This window comes from Rousettus aegyptiacus, unplaced genomic scaffold (assembly GCF_014176215.1).
Source record: "Rousettus aegyptiacus isolate mRouAeg1 unplaced genomic scaffold, mRouAeg1.p scaffold_m13_p_3, whole genome shotgun sequence".
Taxonomy (NCBI): domain Eukaryota; kingdom Metazoa; phylum Chordata; class Mammalia; order Chiroptera; family Pteropodidae; genus Rousettus; species Rousettus aegyptiacus.
This window is the reverse complement of record NW_023416306.1, coordinates 107110068-107133414: the sequence shown is the minus strand read 5'-3', so window position 1 is coordinate 107133414 and position 23347 is coordinate 107110068. Positions and strand designations below refer to the sequence as shown.

The 23347-nt window shown below is 36.2% G+C and overlaps 1 protein-coding gene across 13 annotated transcripts in view; it reads right to left on the bottom strand.

Moving 5' to 3' along the window:
• CHD8 (chromodomain helicase DNA binding protein 8) overlaps nt 1–23347 on the bottom strand; it is a 51358-nt gene that overhangs the window by 9129 nt on the left and 18882 nt on the right. For 10 of the 13 annotated variants that reach the window (XM_016165554.2, XM_016165547.2, XM_016165555.2 and 7 more), the window contains exons 4-27: nt 22505–22890; nt 21369–21483; nt 15488–15670; nt 15338–15406; nt 14938–14993; nt 14428–14545; nt 12966–13049; nt 10310–10447; nt 8857–8978; nt 8468–8711; nt 7314–7490; nt 6151–6294; nt 5643–5898; nt 4853–5063; nt 4427–4622; nt 3741–3908; nt 3365–3544; nt 3103–3213; nt 2566–2762; nt 2118–2317; nt 1857–2037; nt 1678–1767; nt 1315–1418; nt 169–298 (exon numbers count right to left, since the gene is read on the bottom strand). In XM_016165554.2, coding sequence (XP_016021040.1) covers nt 169–298; nt 1315–1418; nt 1678–1767; nt 1857–2037; nt 2118–2317; nt 2566–2762; nt 3103–3213; nt 3365–3544; nt 3741–3908; nt 4427–4622; nt 4853–5063; nt 5643–5898; nt 6151–6294; nt 7314–7490; nt 8468–8711; nt 8857–8978; nt 10310–10447; nt 12966–13049; nt 14428–14545; nt 14938–14993; nt 15338–15406; nt 15488–15670; nt 21369–21483; nt 22505–22890 — 3860 coding nt within the window. The remainder of the gene's footprint in view (nt 1–168; nt 299–1314; nt 1419–1677; nt 1768–1856; nt 2038–2117; nt 2318–2565; nt 2763–3102; nt 3214–3364; nt 3545–3740; nt 3909–4426; nt 4623–4852; nt 5064–5642; nt 5899–6150; nt 6295–7313; nt 7491–8467; nt 8712–8856; nt 8979–10309; nt 10448–12965; nt 13050–14427; nt 14546–14937; nt 14994–15337; nt 15407–15487; nt 15671–21368; nt 21484–22504; nt 22891–23347) is intronic. The other 3 variants (XR_004949920.1, XM_016165558.2, XM_036217547.1) reach the window with 1 other exon arrangement.

The following is a 23347-nucleotide window of genomic DNA, read 5'->3' as shown; positions in this document are numbered from 1 at the left end:
CTTTTTGCTAGCCCTACTCTTTGTTAAGAAGTTATCATTCTTGTGTATAACCACCATTAAGAATCTCAATGGTTCAATCAACGCTAGTATTATATCTTAGCACAAGCAACTAACAACCTTCATAGGGAGAACTTGGAGCTTTGAAAGAACTGAACGCTGAATGCTTACCCTTCTACTATGTCAGAGAAATTATCCAACACTCGATGTTCTGCTGCAATAGCTTTGTCATCCGGTCTGCCAGCCTTTTCTAGGAAGCATAAGGCTGGGTCTGCCCTCATAGTATTATATTTTTCATAGCCTACAGAAAAAGTCATAAATTGAAGAGAATCATGGATTCATTTTTGCCTTTATGCATACTTTGTATGCTGCTGGAGTAATTAGAATATATGGGCTACTTTGCTCACAATGCAAAATACGGTTTAAAGAAAATGGCAATGTATTTACATAGACAGTTAAATGGTAATCTTTCTATTCTTATCATCATTCTTACCACAAAGATGGAGAAACTAAAAAAGTTATTTAGGAATAGGTCACACATTTCAAATGAAGGATAAAAAACTTGTATCTGCAAACAGACAAACACTGAACTTTTGATGAATGGTGAATGAATGAACACTTCAGGATGTTCGGACTCTTCTAAACCTCTGCCTCACAAGTAAAGCTAAGACCACACATGCTAATGGTTTTTCTGGTCCCACTGAACTTACCAAAAACATGTGGATCAGTGCTATTAAAGAATTAAACAGAAAAATATTTTTTAAAAAGATATTTATCTAAGTTAGTGGGCTGGAATTTAGTGCTCACTGCTCTTAATGCTTGAGATTTATTAGGCAAGACTAAAAAGGAATATTCTCCCTTATTATACCCTGTTTCACATTTAAACACTGTTGTTCATACCTATATCAAAGTGAATGCTGAACATTCAGACAAATGGGATGTTATACACATAGAACCCTTTCAGGAAAGTCATACAAATTAAACATGGTTAGTAGAAGTGAGCATATATTAATTACCTCCCTGATTCGTAGAACCTTAACTTAGATGCAACAAGATACAGACTGGTAATAGTTACTAGAGAACAGATGGGAGACTCCCTACCTCAAGATTTAACTATCCATCTGGTCATTCTTGAACGTCTATTTATAGGGATGAACTGCTCTGCTCTGGATATTTAAGAACCAGTTTCCCATTCAAACATAAGTTTATTGAAGATCAATCACAGAACCCAGTTATCAGTCTTGAGCATTTTGCTAAATGTTCCATCTGTGGACAGATCTATACCAGGAAAGGAATAGATTAAGAGAAGGTACTTACCATGCTTAAAGACACCAATGAGCAGGGACTTGTCAGCCTCACTGTCCCACCATGTTGTTGGAACCTCCAGCTGATCCACAACTGGGAACCATATATCAATATCGCTAAAAGTATAAGAGCAGCCACCACAATAATGAAGGAAATTAAAATGATAACCCTTGACAAGATTATTACAAGTATCTTCTTTTATCTATTAATTTAAATGCTCATGCAGCTGCCTATTTCCTTCCACTGGATCAAGTGTAGAATTAAAGACCTAATATATAAATTCTAATCATCAAGTATACCAAAGATAGTATAAAATAAGTAAGCCATCTTTTCTTAAATAAGGTAGGGCATGAAAAAAATACAGCATAAATTTACCTGGCAATAGCACCCCCTAACACCTTCTCTGCCTGGTCTCCAATCACCTCCTGTCTCAGATAGTACAGCATTCGTACCCGCAACAGTACCCTAGAAGAGAGAGAGGAAGAGCTTGCTCAATTTAGCATAGAAAGTTTGATGTGGAAAATACTTTAGTCTTTGCTAAATTCCATCCTTACTTGTTACACTGATGTTTCAAGTGCTTCTTATAACTTTCATCTTGGAACAGAGTATCAGGATTATATTTCCGGATCCAATCTGCCTTATGGATATCGAAAGTGCTTTGTGACTTTACCTTTTTCCCTTTGCGTCCACGTGGCACGGGAATAGATAGACCTGGGAAAGGGGAGACATTAAAGACTTGGATTGAGAAAACCCCTTGGACCTGAAAAGGATTAGATAACCTACAGAAAGATGAAAAGTAAAAAGCTAATAATTACCTGAATGATTCTGCAATTCTTTTGTCTTGCCATTTTCAGCAGGGCTAATCAAGTCCCAGATAAAGCCTTTGATATTTTCATCCCCACGATAGTGTAGAAGACAGTAAACGAGGATGGCCCTGCAAATTGTCTCCACATCTCGTTCAGTCATGCGTCGCTTGAAGCGTCCATGAGACAATATATCTCGCCACCGTCCCCAACTAGAAAAACAGAAAAGGAAATTACATTACTTTTTTCCTGGAGACTCTAATTCAATGATACTCTTCCAGTCTCCCAGAATTACATATTCCAAAAGGTGGGAGAAAAACAGATCTTGGGAAAATATGATAACAGAGAAAGTAGAATCAAGTTTTTTCCATTATCTCTTCTTTGAAATTGTATTTGAAAGGCAACAGGGTATGTCTCAGGATGGAGATGCACTGCCTCTGATGGCAAAGGGGGTTCTTACCCATATACTAATAGGTGCTTTTCTACCCGAAAGCAGTCAGTGCGCCCATAGGTATGATGACGGTCGTGTCGGCGAGAGCGTGGCCGTTCATCGTCTTCACTTTCCAAATCAGAGAATTCCACTAGGTCATCATCTTTCAGAGTGCTGAAGTGGCGGGTCTGTTTTCGTACTCTAGGTGTGTCGATCACCAAGTTATTCTACGCAAAGAACAGAAGAATAAGTAATTTTCTTCAACATATGATCATGGGAAAGGAATTTAGACAATCATGGATAGAAACGGCCTTGCAAGGAACATTTATAGACACTCAGAGAGTTTTTAGGATATGCAAAATAAGGGAGTTTTCAGGAAGCAAAATTAAGTGGCAGATATCTAAGTAGTTTCCTGGGGTCTACTAAGTAGGAAGTTTTTATAACAGCCCTTGTATATAATAAACCATCATAAAGCAAAGTCAGCATCTAAGAATCAGAGCAGCTAGAAACTCCTGAAAGAACTATGTTTTCTATCATATCTCCTCTCCAAAGGAAAAGGAAGTGTACCTTGCTATTGAGTAGATCCATGTCCAAGTCAGCCTTTTTGGCCCACTTTTGCCAAAAGTTGGGGTCATCCAGAGAAATATCTGTCCTGTTTTCAGAAGCAACAAAGCTTGCCTAATGAGGAACAAAGGAACAGAGTAAAATTGACTGTAACACTTTGCTGAGCAATGGGAATTCAGTATAAACATTTAAACAATATATTTAAATTTTAGAAATTCTTGTCTCTATCTCTACTTCTCTAGCATCTGGCACCGATAGAACATACCTTGGCAAAGGTAGAGCCCTTTCCTTCAGACTCAATGGTGATGGTTGTGGTTCGTCTTAACAAGATCTGGTCAATATCCTCTTCACAAAACTTGGAGCCCTCATCATCCTCCTCCATTATGGCTGCATATGCTCCTTTTCGTAAGAGATCTTCAATCTCTTTCTTGGAGAACTGTTGGATCTACAAAATCGAATAGAAAGATGAAAAGACTACCATGAGCTTATTATCTAACCATACCATAATTTTAGTTTGTGATAAGAAATAAAAATTGAGACTCAAAACAAGATGGTCATATTCCTGTGCAAAAATAGTTGTATCCCACTGTCAATATGACGTGCTATGCTACGAACATTATCTATAGACCAAGAGGACTCACTCCAGTAATGTTGCCATCCCGACCACTCATGGACTGAAGCACAGCCTTATCCAATCCCAGCTTCAGACTAGCCTTATCAAACATCTCTCTCTCATAAGAATTCCGAGTGATGAGACGGTACACCTTCACAGCTTTGCTCTGCCCAATTCGATGACACCGTGCCTGGGCCTAATTAAAAAACAAACAATAGTAGGAAACAGCAAAGATAACATAAAATTGGTAGGGGAGGATAGAGGATAAGAGGGTACTCAAAATACCAATTCATATCTATGAAGCAGCCAGGACATCAACTCAAAAACCAAAAGTCAATTTCAAAATTTCAAAATGAAATTATTGTCCAATCACATAGACCAGGTGTCAGCAAACTATGGTATGCATGGCCACCTATTGCTAAAAATAAAGTTTATTGGAATACAGCCCCACCCATTCATTTATATATTGTCTATGGCTGCTTTGTGCTATGAGAGCAGAGGTGAGCAGTTACAACAGAGATTATATCATCCAAAAAGCCCAAGTCATTTATTGTTTGTGGTCCTTTCCGCAAAGAGTTTGCTGACCTCTGATCTAGACTGCCACCACTAAGTCAACAATTCCATACTCTCTGTAGGACAATCCTTTCTGAGACCCTGATCCTGCTGAAAAAGTCCTACATTAGGTAAGTTAGTCCCTAAGACAATTTCTGTTACCTGCAGGTCATTTTGTGGATTCCAGTCTGAATCAAAGATGATGCAGGTATCAGCAGCTGTGAGATTAATACCAAGTCCACCAGCCCGGGTGCATAGCAAAAAGACAAAGCGGTCCGAGTCAGGCTTGCTGAAGCGGTCAATTGCAGCCTGTCGAAGGTTACCTCTAACTCGTCCATCGATACGCTCATATAAGTACCTGTACAGGAATCATAGAAAAAAAAAGTTAATCGGCTAAGTAGAAAAAGAGATCACAACAGCAGACTAGGATCATCAATACCAGTACCTCCATATCTCTAGTTGACCAAAAACCTTATCAGAAAGTTGAGAATGAGAGTCTTCAATATTTCTCTTATCCTGGGCCCTCTTACTTTTTGCAATTTTATGAGGATACAGTAAACACGAGGCAAGGGATCACCCTTTTCTCACCTTCTCTGGATCAGATAATCCTCTAGGATATCTAGGCAGCGTACCATCTGGGAGAAGATCAGAACTTTATGGCCACCGGCTTTAAGTTTTGGAAGTAACTTGTCAATAAGAACCAATTTGCCAGCTGAACGAACCATGGCCTGCAAGTGGAAGTCATGAGGTATAATATGGCAAGCTTCTCGAAATTCTGTTAGGATTTTTTCTTCTGCACCTGCCAAAAGAAAAATCAAACTTGATGGTGAAATTCAGAAAAACATACTAAGGCTACAGTTTATTTAACTGAGATAAGGAATAAAATTTAAAAAAACGACAACACAAGAGTGATTTGACTTAAGATCACCTTATCATGCATACAAAATTTCAGCACCCCCAAAATCTTAAATCATCTTCAATTTGTTATATAAAATACTCCAAGTAAAGCTTAAGATTGTAACTGGGTACAGAATATGTAAATATGTGGACAAAGACATGTAAACTACTATAACTACTCTGATCCAAAACAAAACAGCAAATGGAGTACCTACCAATGAGGACATTTAGCCAGATAACAGAATGACTTGTTATTCATAAAATTCTACACAGCAAATCCTATTTAATTTTGTAGATTATGCAGGCTCAATGGGTTAGAAAGAATAAAGATATTCCATATAAGAATTGTTTCAAAAGGAGAACCCCACCTTCACCCAAATTAGCCAGAATCAGTCAATGCATTTGTTGTCCCTGAGGAATATCATTTACAAAGTAAACAGATAATACAGAAAGGGCAGGTATTTTTCAGAAAGTCCCTCACCATTGATAAGATATGGGTGGTTGCAGCATTTGCGCAACTCCATCATTGTGTTGAGTAGATTAGGCATGTTAGTATGACCTGCCCCTTTGGAAAGAAAGGAGAAATTCTTCTCCAAAATAGCCCTGTAGTATTTCTTCTGGATGTTGGTCAGCTCTACTTCAATAATAGTTTCCTGTTTGGGTGCCAGGTTTTTTTCAACGTCCTCTTTGAGTCTTCTCAGCATCATTGGCTTGAGAATGGCTTGTAGCTTCTGAACCTAATACAGAGAGAAAAAGAAAGCAATAATATGAGGAAAAACATTCCACATGACATGGAAACATGGAGAAATACAATGAATTTTCCAGTATCGGAAAAATACAGATTTTTGGATAATGCCACAAATGATGTAGGCACAAGGTTATACGAAGTTCAGAAAAACCCTTAATGCCTACGGAAATAGTTTTGTGTCTAGTACAAACTACACCTTTTTTGCTTAGGGTTAGTACTTGATCAGAAACAGATTTCCTACCTGTTCCTCTGTCTTGAGATCCCCAAAGTCCTTGAGGAACTCTGATTCTGAGGGAAACTGTGATGGTTCCAAGAAATGAAGCAAGCTAAACAGCTCCTCCACAGTATTTTGCAATGGTGTTCCTGTGAGTAGAACTTTGTGTTCCTAGAAATGGAAAAAAAAAAAAAAAAAAAAAAAAAATAGACGAATGAGAAAATTCAAAAACACAAAGGACTTCTAGGGTTTTCTATCAAGTATATAACTTTAGCTTTCTTTTCTTTATCTATAAAATTATGGGAATGAATCAGCTTACTGTCTCAACTTTTCTTTCACTTGCTCCCTCTTTTGATAAACACAAAACATTCCAAAAAACCACTGTCATTATTTAACATATTGAATTAATTTAAATGTTATAAAGAAAGAAATATTCAGAATGTTTTTTCTAATTACGTATATTTCTCCACATTCCAGTCCCCACAGATATCCTAATATGTCCCCCTCTAGGGAGTGTACCTGTGCTGGATTAAATATGGCCATTAATTCTTTGTAGTTCCTCCTATTAAGGTTCAACCCTTGAATCTGGGCTTGCCTTGTGACTTGCTCTGACAAAGAGAATGTAGCAGAAGTGATACTGTGTGAGTTTCAGAGCCTATACCTCAAAGGCCTTGCAGCTTCTGCCTTTACCCTCTTGGAACACTGCCCTGACTCTACCAAAGTCTGGCCTACTAGAGGATGACAGGCCATATGGAAGATGACCCAGGCGCCCCAGCCAACTACCAGCATCAACTGCTAGCTGCAGCTGCATTACTGACTCCAGGCAAGACGACCAAAAGAAAGGCCTAGCTGAGCCCAGCCCAAGTTGCTGAGCTAGAGAATCATGAAAAATACGTTTGTTGTTTTAAGATACTAAGTTTTGAAGTAGTTTGATATGCAGCATTAGGTAACTAATATAGTACCTCACCTCTCCACCTGGTTGAGAACAACTACCCTACGGTTGTCTTCTAATTCTAAAATTGACTACTATTTAATGACTCTCAGGGTGACCACTCCCATAGGCCATACCCACCACCCAATACCAAGATTTTCATTCTATTTTCTTCTCTGCTCTATCAGGATTATATTAATTCCACAGGGAATAGCAGTTATTTTAATTACAAGTGCCTCTGCTTATGAGAGGAACTCACCAGGTCCATGTGCTTGAGACTATCAAGCAGCTTGCAATTACGGTTCTTTAGTCGATGGGCCTCATCAATGATGACACAACGCCATTCAATCTCACGAAGCTCAGGACAGTCTGACAAAATCATCTCAAAAGTGGTGATCAGGGCATCAAACTTGTATGCACCTGGGATGAGGCGACCCTAAACATGAAGGCAGTAAAGTCAGAAAAGGCCTGAAATGTACTTAAATGAGGAGCTTTTCTGAACTACATAGTCTCTTTTCTATATTCAGGGAAGCCCAGCAGGAAATATGAACTGCACCACTACCCTCCTCCGCTGCTGTTTTTCCTCCTGATAAACAGTGCCACATCACTCAATGTAAAAATACATTGCCTCCTCAACATACTCAGCTTCTTGGGAAAATGACAGATCTCACTGAATAAAGCTAGACATTTTTTGACTCTATAGAATGCTTTGCTCATGTATCTCAGCCCTAGGTTTTTTGTTGATTAACAGTGAAATCCACAAATGTTAATGACTGCTGAAACATTTAAGACAAAACTAAAAGGGAAAATCACTAATAGAATATATGATAATATTGGTTACTATATAAAAATGGAAAGAATAACTGAATCATCTTAATGAAATTAAGAGAAGCACAATATAACGTGAATAAATTTGGTTTGGCAGAAATAAAAACCACAGAAAACTAATGGTAGAAAAACAATTCATAAAATCTGATGTTAAGAAAGGATGGATAATTCAAATTTCTATTTTCAAATTTACACATAAGGAATTGATCTTGATGAAAATTTTAAGACTTTAAAAAAATAAAAAAAGAAAGCAAATGGCTTAAGGTTCACCACCATATAGATCGAGAAATTAAAGTGGCTAAATGCATTTCATTCTGGAAAATACTTTCTTGATGAAAAGTCATCAATTCTGGTCAAAGTCTATTTAAAATGTATGTATTCATAAGAGTCAGAACTTCCACTGGATCAAAATGTCCCCTGGATCAAAAGAGCAAAATCAAAAAACATTTTGTGCACAATCCAGACAAAACTGCCTTAAGACAGAGAACCTCAGTGAAAATCTTTTATTCATATTAAAGACTCTAACATACCAGATACCTTGGCCCACTTTCTCTAAACCATACATTCACATGACATACAACTCACCCGTGAATCTTTGCAGTACATTTCATATTGCTGAATCATCTGCCGGCTGGCCAGACTGCCATGGTACACGATAGTGTTCATCTCTGTCCATGTATTAAATTCTCGCTCCCAGTTAGTAATCGTGGAGAGTGGGGCAATGACCAAGAAGGGGCCATGGATGCCTACATTATATACCTCCTGTAAGAAGGCAATGGACTGAATAGTTTTGCCCAATCCCATTTCATCAGCAAGGATGCAGTTCTGCCTGCAGATTGATCATGGAAAATGAAAAGCATGTCAAAAGTAACATCTTTTAAAAAGAACATAAAAAGAACTGTTTAAACAGAAAATGAATAGAAAAAATCTTGGACGAAATAGGCCTGTATTTATGGGCTCATTCTCTTCTTTACCTGTTATACCAATTAAAGAGCAGCCAATTGACCCCTTCCAGCTGATATTCCCGTAACTGGTTTCTGTTTTTATACTCATGTGACAGCTCCAACTTCTTCCAGGCATTTGCCTGTGGACGATTCTAAAAAATAGGAAATTTGAATAAATAGGGTGAAGACATTAACAAAATTAGGTGAACTTACTAGGCAGTTCTAGTAGTTGACGTTAACTCAAAAATATTATTGCTTGGAATAAAATGTTAAATATATTCAAATTCATGAGTTTATAAAGCCACTTTTTAAAAAATGGAAAAAAGAAAAGAGGAAAAACCCACTGGTCACTTGTGGAAAATTCTAGGAAACTACTTCATTATTTTGAAAACTAGGAAATAAGGAAAAGAATAAAGCCCTTGTCCCCTTTTCCTATGCCATCTGTACGTCAGGGTAACTAAATAGTAGGTAAAATGAATTCCTTTTTAGAGAAAATTCTGGCTGATAAATAAAAAAAAAATGACAGAATTAAAATATCACCATTTAAAATCCTTAAAAAATAGATCTAGACAATGATGATAAACAGCAGATGATATCACAAAAGACAACTGGTATAATCACCTATGAAGCAGCTTTAGTGGTCTCCCTCCCCCATCTAATCAAGCCTTTAGAACAGTGATATCTAATAGAACTGTCTACAATGATAAAAAATGTTTTACAATTAGCCACATGTAACTATTGAGAATTTAAATGTGGCTAGAGGCTACAGGTTGGATAGCAGAGCTCTAAAAAGTTCTAATGTTTAGAGCTGCTCTACATCTAACCACTATGTGAACTATAAGGGACATAAAACATGTTCAAAGGTTCCAAGGGGAATGCAACTGGCCCCTCTAGATTATGGAAAATCCTAGAGAACAAATCTAGATTTTTTCCTCTAGATTATGGAAAATCCTAGAGGACAAATCACCTGGTTTCTTCAAGAGAAAATGACAAAGGAGGGAGAGGAAATCAAGGGAAACTGTAAGAGATTTGAGACATATTAACCAATAGCAATATATGGACATTATTTAGGATTCAATTCAAACAACTTAAACAAAAATTAGAGAAGAATTAGTGAAATATATACAGTGACTGCTTATTTGATAGTACTTAGAAATGGTTAAAAATTTTCAGGTATATATGGTATTATTTGTCTTTAGATATAAACACTAAAATATTTACAGATAAAATAAAGAAATCTGGGATTTGCTTTAAAACACTCTGGGAAACAGGAAAATAAATGGGTACAGAGATACATAAAAGAAGATTGGCTATGTGTTAATTGTTAAAGCTGAGTGATGGGTACATTATACTACTTTTTCCATTTTTGTAATATGCTTGAAAATTTCCATAATAAAAAGCTAAAACAGTATCATAAACTTCTGGGGAAAAAATTAAGTCATTGCCTATATGGACTTTATTCTCTAAATGCCAATGTACTTACCACCCTTTTGAGTTCTGGGTGCCTTGACTGGATCCGTTTAAATTCTCGAATCTTGCCCTCATCAACATCTTCTTTCAGCTCCCATGTACTATCCTCATAGGGCAGAGAGCACCATTTCACCAGGTAATAAATTACAGGCTAGAAGAGAAGAAACCAAAACCCTTATAAACTGATTCTGTGTTCTATGCTATGGTTAAAGGTTAAAAATTTGTCTACAGAATCAGATCGCAAAATGTCAATACCTAAATAAGGTGCTGAAGAAGAAAGGCTGAAAATGCCAACCACAGTCTCACCTGCTGATGCACTGACTATACTATTCATGGCTTTGATTAATTTTCCAGGCAATTTATCAGAATCTGTTCTAAAAGTGAAATTTCTAACCAGCAGTTTCTAGAACAGTAAGCACTGAAACAGTATGCTGATGAACCAAGAAGATGCAAAAACTTATTTCCCTATACTGTATTGAATCAGGATGTAATTAAAAGATATGGCTCTGTTCCATAATATTCTCCTGGCACTAAATTTGATACAGTGGAAGCCAGGCTACTTTTAGAAGTGAAGAACAAGTTAACCCCACAGGAGTTCAGCAGGGCTGAAATCACTGGGCTTCTGAATATCTGGAGCTCTGAGTGCAAATGCTACTTCAAAGAGCAATCATATGGGGGTAAGGAGATTGCCTTGTAAGCCTTGGAAAGAGATAACTCTAAGAGGTGTCACTGAAGAGAGGGAACAAGAGTGGAAAGGAAGAATTTCAGAAGCTCCAACTATAAAACTATGCTCTATCCAGGCATTCCACTGTAAGAAAACGGCCTGTGACCAATGGTAAATGGCTCCTCTTCTCACTACTCAAGATCATTGCACGAACCTCATTAACATGTTTGGCTTATGTGAAGCAAGAAGGATTAGACTAGGCCCAGCGTAATCAAAAGGAGTCTCTAACTATCAACTCAGAGAATACCCCTTAACAGCCAGTAAGAAGTTTGTAGAGTCACAGATCAAGAAATCTCTAGAATTAATCGAGTTGGTCTTGTATCTTTTTATTGTGATGACTCCTGTCACTTTCTACATGAAGCCGTTTGTCCACGTCACACATTTCCAACATCATAAGTTACTTTCCCAAGGACTTTAATATTTGTTATATGTATTTCCATGATTAGGTTATGTAAAAAGAATGACAAATTAAACTCAGTTGGAGAGAGGTAAAATGGATACAAGAATGTTATTATCCAATACTGGGAGCATAAACTACAGTATCGGTGTACTAAAACATTTTCATTTGTCATGCCAGTTACAACACATCCGAAGGGACCTAATCAAAAGCCAATTATTTTTGGAAGGGTAGGTATGGTGGCAGAACAAGGCTGAGATCCTGAAAATAACGAAGAATTTTATAGTAACTACCCTATCCTGACTAATAACTCATCCATTCTCCACTTACCTCCCACAAATGAACTCCCACATCTAACCCAAAAAGCAGAATATATGTTATCTGACACACGCTTGTTAGGATTTGAAGACATAATGAATTGTAACTTGCCTTGGACATCTAAGGTTCTATCTGAGTGACCTTGAAGGCTTATAAAATAGAGTAAACTTTAGATTTTACAGAGGAAAGACTTTGACTCTTAGGTCCTATAAGGATTATGTATGAAAGCAAGTCACTTAGCTCGTAAGTAAGCCCAGTTTACCACCCAGCGCTGACATCTTAACAAGATTCTGTTGTTTTCTATTCATCATTATGTAAGTAGTAACTGTCAGAAGTGATAAAAACTTTATGAAATATGACCCTGCAAAGCTAGACCAACTACTACTGAAAATGAAAATAAAGTTAAGAATTCTAAAGTGAATCACACCTAAGTCAGTTTGCAATGAATTTAAATGGGAGAATGTTGAATTCACTGGTGGCTTAGATCTATATAACTCTTATTTTGAAAATAAAAAAAGTGATTTATGAAGCTGTATCAGCAAGTGTTTTAGCATATTTTTAATCTGCTCTCAATCTTAAGAAAGCTTTAGTGCAGTGATTAGCATATCATGCTATATACATGAGAATGCCCTGGAAAACAAACTTAAAATACAGATCTCTGGATTCCACCCCAGACCTACTAAATCTGAATCTGTGGGAGTGGGACCCCACTACCTGTTTAAAAGTACAGATCTGAATGCAGTAGATCTGTATTAATAACAAATAAAATTACATTTAACTGATAGTAAGTTTGGGAAATAAATAACTGTCAACAAAACATAGAGAAAGCTAAGAGTCTGTACAAGTATTTTTACATTTCTAAGACTGGAGATTTGTGAAGTATCCCTTTTCTTCTCTCCACTTCTCACCACCAAGTGAATGTCAAGGGTCTCCCTTATAAAATCTGCGAGAAAATGAGACCAAGGTGAATAAGTACTTGTCAACATTAGCTTCCAGTACTTACATATATAGCTCCAACATGCTTAACTTTATGGGAATCTCTCCTTTTAGCCTGTCTTCCTATTCCCTTACCTTCCAAGTATCATTCTAAGGATCTCTCAGAAAAATTCAAAAATACCTTTATAGTCCAAGGGGTTTCTCAGCCATATCAGAAAAATACAGGAAGGGTAAGAAGACCAGTAAGAAATCTGTAAGAGGCCTTTCATGTTCCTGAACCATGAACCAACTTACCTCCCCATTGTCCTTGTCAATACTGTGAGACTCATCCAATATCCTATCCACCTCTACATAGTCTGGGTTGAAGGGCTCTTCATCCTAGAGGAGTTATGAAATCCAACAATACGATCAAATGATAACTGGCCAGTAAACCCTTTGCACTCAGAATAAAACCAAAATTAAACTCAAACTGCACCTACTTGCCTAAATTTCTGATCTCATTTTGGGCAATTCACTCTCCACTGTCCACAAATTGCACTGTCTTTTTAGTTCCTAATCCTGTCTCAGGGCTCTACATATGTCATTTCCCTGGGCCAGAGATACTAATTATGTGTGTCCATACCCTTGTTAACGCCTATTCATGATTCAATTCTCAGGAGTCTTCCCTAACTTTCACTTTCAAGTAAAGTAGGCACTTTTTCCCTTCTTCTATCTCCTTGTGCTCTTTCCTTCCCAGTACTTATCACAACTTGAATTATTTTTTAATCTCTCTCTCTCTCTCCTCAATTAGATAATGAGCTGCATGAAAACAGATGAAATTGGCATTAGTTAGCAAAGTTGGTTCAATGGTCACAAATTGTACATCTAATACCAGTTAGAAAAGGATTACAGTTTCACTGTACATTTCACAAATTAGGCTTTCCAGGAACATGGATGGAAAAACAAAACCCATTATCATTATTTTCATATAAGAAGAAATTATAAACCTACATGGTCCTACTTGCCCTCTCCAGGTAATGTGGAAAATAATTCATTTACTGGCAACTCTGGTGGTATAAAGTTAGCTTTATCAGATGTATTCAGACAAAACTGGTTTTTGTTTTTGTTTTTTTTGCTGAAGCTACACATTATTCCTTCTCTCAACTTTTACTAGGCATTTTCCCCTTTAGCTCTAAGAAGCTTTGAAAAATCCTTCTTCTCAAGGCACCTAGTACTGCATATAAAATAAAGATAAAAAAACTCAGTTTGGCAAAGGAATATGTACACAACACTTTCAAACCAAAACAAAACGTAAATTTGGCTTCAAAGACCCTTATGCATGTTCCAGCATTAGCAGTAACACTGGATGTGGGAAATTAAACCTCCTTTATCACTATTTCTCGTTATGTTGAATTAGAAATTTGAGAAAACAAATATTTTCTCAAAGATATGGTTGCTTATGGCTACAGACACCATCAATTGCTAAGGACTGACATAGGAAGAATAATGCCTAAAGTGGACCAGAGAGATTTATCATCTATTTGGAAAACACTTCATGAATATTGAGTAAGTCAATATAAAAATACCCTACAGTTTATAAAAAGACCATACTTAGAAAACCAAGCATGGGGGAATTAAGGAAAGTCCAATGATCAAAATTAAAATCTTACATCCATATATACAAAACAACTGTTAAGTCTTTTGAAGAATCAAGTCTGATAACCCCAGTAATTTAGGCTTCTATTTCAATCGATAGGCAATACCTATTCCCAATTACCTCGTGGAAGAAGTGTCTCATCTGAGCCATTTTTGTTTTGAAGCGTTTTAGTTTTTGATGGATCCTCTTATCCTTCTCTAATTGGGAGATGGTAGCCCATTCACAGTGCAGATAGGAGCTGAAAGGGATGGAAATAGTCAGGCATGGTGTAAGAAAGGGGAACTGGTAGGCTAGTGTTGAGATTTGGGGATTAGCCAGAAACAGACATAATGAGTAAAATGGAGAGACAGTCTCTTAGGTCAGTGCCTCTTAACTTGAATTTGCATACAAGCCACCTGGTCTGGGGTGGGCTTAAACCACCCTGACCCCACTTTCCCACAAGGAAATAGTTAAGAGTCATGTCAATTCCTAATCATCTCTCTGAATAGCCATTTTCCTTACTGAAAACAACAATTTGAGTGAGGAGACTATAAAAAAGGGACACATTCCCACCCAGGATAGACTATACAGGAGAACTTTTTACAACCCTGTAGAATTTGGGGTGAAAAGCTTTTTGCACAGATCACATACTAGTTCTTGTACTTGACAAAGAATTCTTCTGCTTCAGTATATTGTCCAGAAGGAAGCTGAGAAGAAAGAAATTACAGTTACTAATACTCTATTTGTCAAAGAACGAACCTTTAATTTTAACCATATGTGGTAGAGCTTCACATCAATGCTCCTAGAATTGACTGAGGGATTAAAGAACTAATCTAATCAACACTAAAGGCCTGATAATTGGAGAAAACAAGTCTTTATCCATTTTAAACAGATAAGCAAAAAGGGCAAAAGACAGTTCCTATTTTATAGCTAATTTTCCATTATCTCTCGTAACTACACTGTGGCAATATATCCTGACACTCAGAAGTGCTCATTAAACAAAGCCTGTGAATGTAGCATTATGGGCTAACATAAAGATAAGAGGCCTCACCTCCTTCTTCACAATCCGCATAGAAAGCACTTTGTCTACAATAGCTGCATCTTCTTCACTGGGATTCTCCTATAGCAAAAGATGCAGTCAGTCAACTGAGATTGTGAGCAGCAGAACGAACCTCTCAAATTGCTTAAGTTCTCAGCTTACCACAAAGAACTGCATGGAAGGCAAAGTCTCGCCATCTGGTTCCTGCACTGGTTCAGGGAGGATAGGCTCAGTTTTTATTGGACCAGTTACATCCACTTCTTCTTCTTCCTCATCATCTGTGATCTTTATATCTAGATCCTCTGTATATTTTTTTCGCTTAACTTGACGGTTTGAGCGTCTCTTCTGTAAAGGCAAAAATGGTTAAAGTAACTGCTTAGCCTCTGGGAGAAGACCTTTAAAACTATTTGCCCATTGTTGTATACTTAGATTTTATACCAAAATCCCTATGAAAAAAACAACTTAAAGATAAGAGTTTATAAAATTATATAATGTCAACCCATTTAATTTGTTCTATGTAATGAATAATTTGCTGAACTGTTTTTATCAAAGAACCAGAATCCATCTGAAAAAACAAACAGGGTATCACTGGCACGTAGTTTTGGGAAATAAAACAGGACTCTCAGCCTGCAGGGTATAATGTACTTTACATTAGCAGAGGCAATTCTGATGTGCAAAGGTCCAAGAATATTTCATTTCTAATTGCTTGTTTTAGTTCTAAAGTTTTGTTTTAATAAATAGAATATCGTTTTGCTGCTTACTTTTTTAGTTAACAGTACTTCTTGGATGTTTTCCACACCAATACATCTTAGATCTACCTTATTTTTTCAAGTGGTTGAATAAAACATTTTTTAATTAAGTAACTTAAGTAATACTTGCAACTCATGATTTAAAAACTGGAGAGAAAATTACTATTCTTCAATCATGATTATATCACTGGAAAACCCAAAAGAATCATCAAATAAGTTATTAGAAGCAGAACTACTGGAATTGAGCAAATTTGCTTGGCATAAAAATCAACAGTATTCTAATGTAGACTCAGCAAGAAAATATAACGAAAAGAAAAGAGTCTATTTACAAAAACAAAAAGATTACTGAAAGGATTAAATTTAGTAAGAAATATATAAAATCTATACTAAGAAAACTTTAAAACACTATAGGATGACATAAAGAACTGAATAAACACCAATATATACTATTCTGGGATAAAAAGACGATTCTTCCTAATTACATAAATTTGACAAAACAAAAATTTTTAATTAGAAAAGCTGATTCTAAAATCCAAATGGAAAAATAAACATCTAAGAATAACCAGGAAAAATATGAAAAAGAATATTGGGCCTTACCAGATACCAAGGACAACATAAAGCTATACTAATTGACACAGCTTGATACCTCTCCAAGGAGAGATAAACAGGTCAATGAAATAGTGCCCAAATATAGACTAAAATGCTTATGTGGATTTAGAACATGATAAAAATAGCACTTCTAATCAGTGAGGAAAAAGCGGATATTCTATAAATGAAATTGAAAACACAAAGCTAGCCACCTAAAGGATGAAAGAAATAAAATTATAAAAGGACTAAAGATTTAAAAGTAAAATAGAAACATAACATTTCTAAAACACAAGAAAGAATTTTTTATAATTGTAGAGTACGGAAAGTGTTTCTAATTAATAAATTGATTTCATGCTGCATAATATAATCCATTATAAATAAAGTTGAGAGAAATAATAAAGAATAAAGAGTCGTTTTTAACTAAGAAAGAGATCAACAACACAACAGAAATATGGGCAAATAACATGAATACAGTTATGAGAAAAAAACACAAATGTTTTTAAATGTAACGAGATATTAATAATAAAAGTTACACTCAAAATAATTACAACTGCAAACTAAACTGATACTTTTACTTTTATTTTTTTGCATATAATGGACTGGCAAAAATCATAAAGCCTTATCAAATACCTGAAACAGAAATTCGTACACTGTTGGTGAGAGTATATATGGGCATGACCTCTACAGAAGAAGATGTTACATATCCTTTGATCCAGTAATTCCACTTCAAAGATATTATCCTACAGATAATTTTACATGTGTGCAAACCTCTGTATCATTACTTGTAGTAGAAAACCAAAGAAAAATCTAAATGCCCAGCAATAGGGGATTGGATAAACAAAATACGATAAAGTCAAAAAGTGAAATACTATAGAAATATTTAAAAAGAATGGGGTACATTGACGACACCAAATGTTGAAGATGTGGAACCAGAACTCTCATTACTGATGGAAGTGTGAAATGACACAATCACTTTGGAAGCTGGCAGAGTCTTTAAAAGTCATATGTTTATATGCTTAACAATCTTTCGGTTTATCAATTCCATTCCTGGGTATTTAGCTCTGAGATATGAAAACCTATATTCACAAAATATATGTACTAAGATTGTTCATGGCAGCCCTATTCACAACAGCTCCAAAATGGAAACAACCCAAATGTCCAACAACAGGAGAATGGATAAACATTGTGGTATATTCATAAATCTTTCTCAGGAAAAAAAATGAGCTACTGATACATTCAACAACATGAATCAATCTCAAAAACATTCTGCTCAGAGAAGTGAAACTCAAGAGCATAAACCACATGATTTACATAAATTAAAGAACAGGCTAAGTTAATCTATGGTGATAGAAATCAGAACAATAGTTGCCTATGGTGGGGATGGACTGACTGGAAGAGAATACAAGGGAACTTTCTGGGGTGTGGAACATGGAACTTCATTAAATAATCTACTTTTATAAATATTTCAAATTCTCATAATAAAATGAGGGGAGAGGGAAGAATGGGCTAGATCTATCTTTTCTGATAAAGAACAACATCCAAAATGTATTGTTGGGAGGGGGGGAAGCACAGTACAGAAGAGTTAAGTATGGAATACTAACATCAAGTAGAAGTGTAGAGTGCTCATGAACGTAAATATTTCTGGAAGGATACACAAAAACAATGGTAACAGAAGTTACCTCTGGGGAAGAGAACTGGGGGAATGTGAGGTTGAGATTTAGATTGTGAGACTTTCACAGTATCTACTTTTTTTCACTGTTGTAATTTTTCTCATTCATTCATACACACACACACACACACACACACACACAGAGACTCATATATATGGACTTTAATCTAAAAAACAAAATGGTAAATAACCAAGATGTTAAAAAAAAAAAAAAACAAAAAACAAAAAACAAAAAACCACAATCCCCAAGGACAAAATTGAAAGTACAGTAATCATGACCCACTTACCCTTTAACCCCTCTCCTCAAAGACATATACCCTTAAAATTAAATTTCTTGTGTATCCTTCCAGGAAAAAAAATGGATGCACATACATGTATGTAGTCTGTCTCTCTCTTTAAAAGTATTTAAAGAGATATAAGCATGCCTCAGAGAAATTGCAGGTTCGGTTCCAGACCACCCCGCATTAAAGAAAATATCACAATAAAGTGAGTCGCATGAATTTTACAGTTTCCCAGAGCATATAAAAGTTGTTTACACTATACTGTAATTTAGTGTATGATAGAAACAAGTCTAAAAACTGTACATATCTTAATGAAAAAATACTTTATTGCTCTAAAATGCTAACCATCATCTTAGCCTTCAGCAAGTCATAATCTTTTTGCTAACGGAGGGCCTTACCTTCAATTTGTAAAAACCACAGTATCTGTGAAGTGCCATAAGGTGAAGCACAATAAAACGAAGTTTGCTTGTGTTTTATACACTATTCTACACCAAGCTTTTTTCATTTAACATGTAGAGTATTCCACATTAGCACACCCTATTGTACTTCATTCTTTTTAATTGCCATGCAGAAGTCTATTGCATGGATTTTCATAATTTAACTATTTCTTTACCAATGGACATTTAATTTAAATATTTTTGCTATTGCAAATATTACTACAGTACATATATCACAGCGTACTTTTAAGAATTTCTTCATAAAGTAGTTAACTAGGTACAGAATCACTAAGTCAAACGGTATTAACATTTTCAATTTTGTTACCTACTGACTTGCCAAAAAGATGATCTCAACTCTCTCATCAACTATGTACTAAGTGTCTGTTCCTTAACTTCATTGCCAACACTGGTATTACCGCTTGTTATGGGCTGAATGTGTCCCCTAACTCCTAGCACCTCAGAATGCAACCTTATTTGGAGACAGGATCTTTGAAGAGCTGATTAAAATGAGGCTGTTAGGGTGGGCCCTAATTCAATTCAGTTGGTGTCCTTATAGGAAGAGGAAATTTGGACACACAGAAAGACACCAGAGATGTATGCAGGGAGAAAAGACCACATGGAGACACAAGAAGTTGGCCATCTACAAGTCAAGAAGAAAGGCCTCAAGAAAAACCAAACCTGCCAACACCTTGATCTTGGACTTCTACTCTTCACAAGTGGGAGAAAAAAAATTTCTGTTGTTTGAGCCACCCAGACTGTGGTATTTTGTTACGGCAGCACTAACAGACTAATAAAACGCTTTTTAAATTTTACTAATCTTTGTAATTCTAGTATTAAAGATTTGCCTTCGGTTTGTTTTTTGATTACTACTTCATCAAACCCTTTATTTATTTAACAAACATATATATAACGCTTATACTCTCGTAGCTTAGTACTATTCTATGTGCTTTATAAATGTTTACATTTGATCTTCCTAACAACCTTACTTGGTAGGTATTGTTTGCATATTAGAGATAAGGAAATTGAGGCACCAGGAAGTTAAGCAAACTTGCCTGAAGTGACTATGTTAGTAAACTGTAAAGATGAGAACCCAGGAAATCTTGCTCCAGAGTCTGCGCTGTCAACCAACCTGCTGTTTATGAAATTCTGTTGTCATACATGCATAATTTTTATAGCTGAATGTATCAATCTTTTCTTTGACCTCTGAATTTAAAATCCCTTGTAAAGATCTACCCCAGTGGAAAATTATAAAGATATTCAGGTCTTATAGAAAGTTTATGATTTCAATTTTTACACTTAAGGGTTTTAATTAAACTACAATTTGTTTTTGTTTAAGGAGTGACACAGAAATCCAATTTTATTGATTTTTCCTAAGTGGGTAGACAGTTGTCCTGATATAATTTATTAAATAATCTTTCTCCCCATTAATTTAAAATGGCATTTTAATTCATATACGAAATTCTCATAACCATGAATCTATTTCTAGACTCTATTAATCTTTTATTAATGTTATTTCTTCTCTAACTGAAAACTCATAATATAATGTCTGTTAAATCTAGTTTTTTGCCTCATTTTCCTTTTCAAAAATGTCTTGGCTATTCGCACATGTTAATTTCTCCCAGAAGACCCCAAGCATCAGTTTGTCAATGTACTGAATGTATATTAAGCAAGAGGGGAGGTATTTATAAATATTAATAGCTAGAGAGGCACTTAAGGTTTGTTTAGCCCAAACCTCTACTTGCAGATGAGGAACTCAGACACACCTAAGTAAATGAGCCAGGCCCATAGAGCTACTCAGAGGTTCCATGAGTCTCCTGAATCTCAATACCAGGTTCTTTCCACAGTTGGAAGATAGAGCCAAAGATGTCACTGTAAGGTAACAATCAGAGACTGAGAACTAAAGTTCTTCTGGTCTAGCTTCTTTTATTCTCTTCTAATGTCTCTGATCCTCAAAAGGCAGGAAAAAACACTGTTCAGAGTCAGAACTCCGAAGTATAGAAAAGGTAAGGCAAAAGGGATAGCCGAACAATGCTAAGTAAACCAAAGAACTGATATAGCCTTAACTATCATGTAGCATGATTTCATATTTGCTCAGTTTTTGAAACTCTAGAATTTGAGAAAATGAGTAGTGCTATTTTTATAGTAACATGCTTTTTACCTAAAAAGATAAAAATTTAAAAGACATTACCATGACCAGGTCCTACCTCTTGTTTGGAAAAACTGTTGAAATGTATATAGACTTCTAGTCTCTCTGTATCTATTACTGGGTTGTCAGAACTAAACATGATTTTCCTACTAGTCCTTTAGGGATCCTTTTACCTGAATGCTGCTTTCTTCATCTTCCCGGGGTGATTGTGCAGGCATGACTTCAACATCTGAATTATCAGATGAGGTATTACGTTTTCTCTTCTTACCCACTACAGGAGTGATGGTGCTAAAATAGAAAAAAAAAAAAAAATCATTTTCAATAACAGCAAGGAAAATTTAGGAGTAAGAAAATACAATTAATCTAAACCATTACAGATTAAGCTTCCAGACAGAAGTGTCTAGATCTTCAGCTTGTGGGTCATACAGTTACGGAGTTGGGTATTTTGGGGGGAAAAAAAAGATACTGAGGTTTCTTAAAACCACTGGCTGACCTTTATACCAGATTTGACAAATCCTTGCTACCACTCTATTCACAAATACTGGAAGGAAGGTAGCATAAGATAGCAGAATGAATACTGGATTAAGAATTACAAGGTCTTACTTTAGTCCCAGTTGGGTATTAGTTTATTTATAAACATTGATGATACCTGGCCTGACAGTTGTTGATGATCAAATAAGAACAGATATGAAAAATCCTATATAAATATAAAGAATTATTATAATTACACCATAAAGCCTAAAGAATCCCAGGCTAGGGATAAAGGAATGAAGCTATAAGACCTGAAACGGAAAGAGAAGACATTCAATTGTGACAAGAATTATATTCAATTGTGACAAGAATTATATAGCAAACCATCGCTCTGTCACACTGCTTAAGACTGACAGTGTTTGCGGAAATCTCTTAACTAGTTCACAGATGAGATGCAAGAACAGGGCAGCTATGTCTCCAGCAGCTCTCTTATACTAGCGTAGGTGGGGGTGAGGGGGTAGTGAGAAATCTTCCACTACAGTGATACCGAATCAGGAAGAATACATAAAAACACAGTCACAGCTTTTTTAACCTCCAACACAATGATCTTTCCTGTGCCTTATGTTTCGCTTTCAAAATATGCTAATTTACAAATTTCTGTTTAATAAATAATATAAGCATTAGGACAAAGAAAAGAAAGGCCTTATTATCTCTTCTGGCAGACAGATCACCTTGAATTTTATTGCTACTGAATACAAGTATTTCCTTTCAAAACTAATTTAAAAATAAGTGCACTGCCCTCAAATGTCCCATTAGAACAGCAAAGGGTGGTACTCACTTCAGCTTACTCTTGCCCTTGGTTTTGGAGGTACCAGATGTTTTGCTCTTCTTTGGCTTTTCTTCCTTGAGCCTTTCACCACTGCTCTTTTTCCTGCGTTTTTTTTCACCTTCCTCCTCAGGCCGAACACTGGGCAACTCATCCTCATTCAGGACTCGAGGTATGTTCTGCTCACCCCGGGCACGGGCCCTTGCAATGGCCTCTGCTACAATCCGATTTGCCTTCTCTTGCTTCTTCTGGTGCTCCAGCCTGCGGTTTTCCTCCATTCCTGTCTTGCCCCCAGTATGAGGAGCAGAGTTTGCTGGTGAGGACAGAGCTGCCACTTCACTGGCACTTAGGACTTTAACTACAGAAAGTCCAGAAGAGGCCCCTTGGGAAGAGCCAGCCTATAGAAATAAAGAGACTAAAATTTCAACATGCCTATAGCTAAATGGCCTGAAAACAAAACAAAACAAAACAAAACAAAACCCCAGTTCTGAAGCAGATAGGCTAGAAACTTTAGTTCTCTAATTCCTTAAGAATCAGGCTCAGACTAAGTCTCAGTACACCTAGACATATATTTTTTTTTTTTTAAAAAGGTTTTTGGTGAAAAGGGGGTAAGAAAAAGCAAGGGTTGTGTCAAACTAAACTTCAAAATCCTTTAGCCATGCTCCTAATGTCAATACCCATGTCCACTGTTCCAGAAAAATTTCAAACAATATAGCCAATACTGGTTTCTGGGCTAAAAGTAAAAAACAAAAAACAAACCAAAAAAGCCCCAAACCTCAAATTCTACTCTTGGCCTACCTTTATTTCCCTTGGGGGTGGGAGGTCTGATAATCACTTAACCTCTTTAAGACTGTT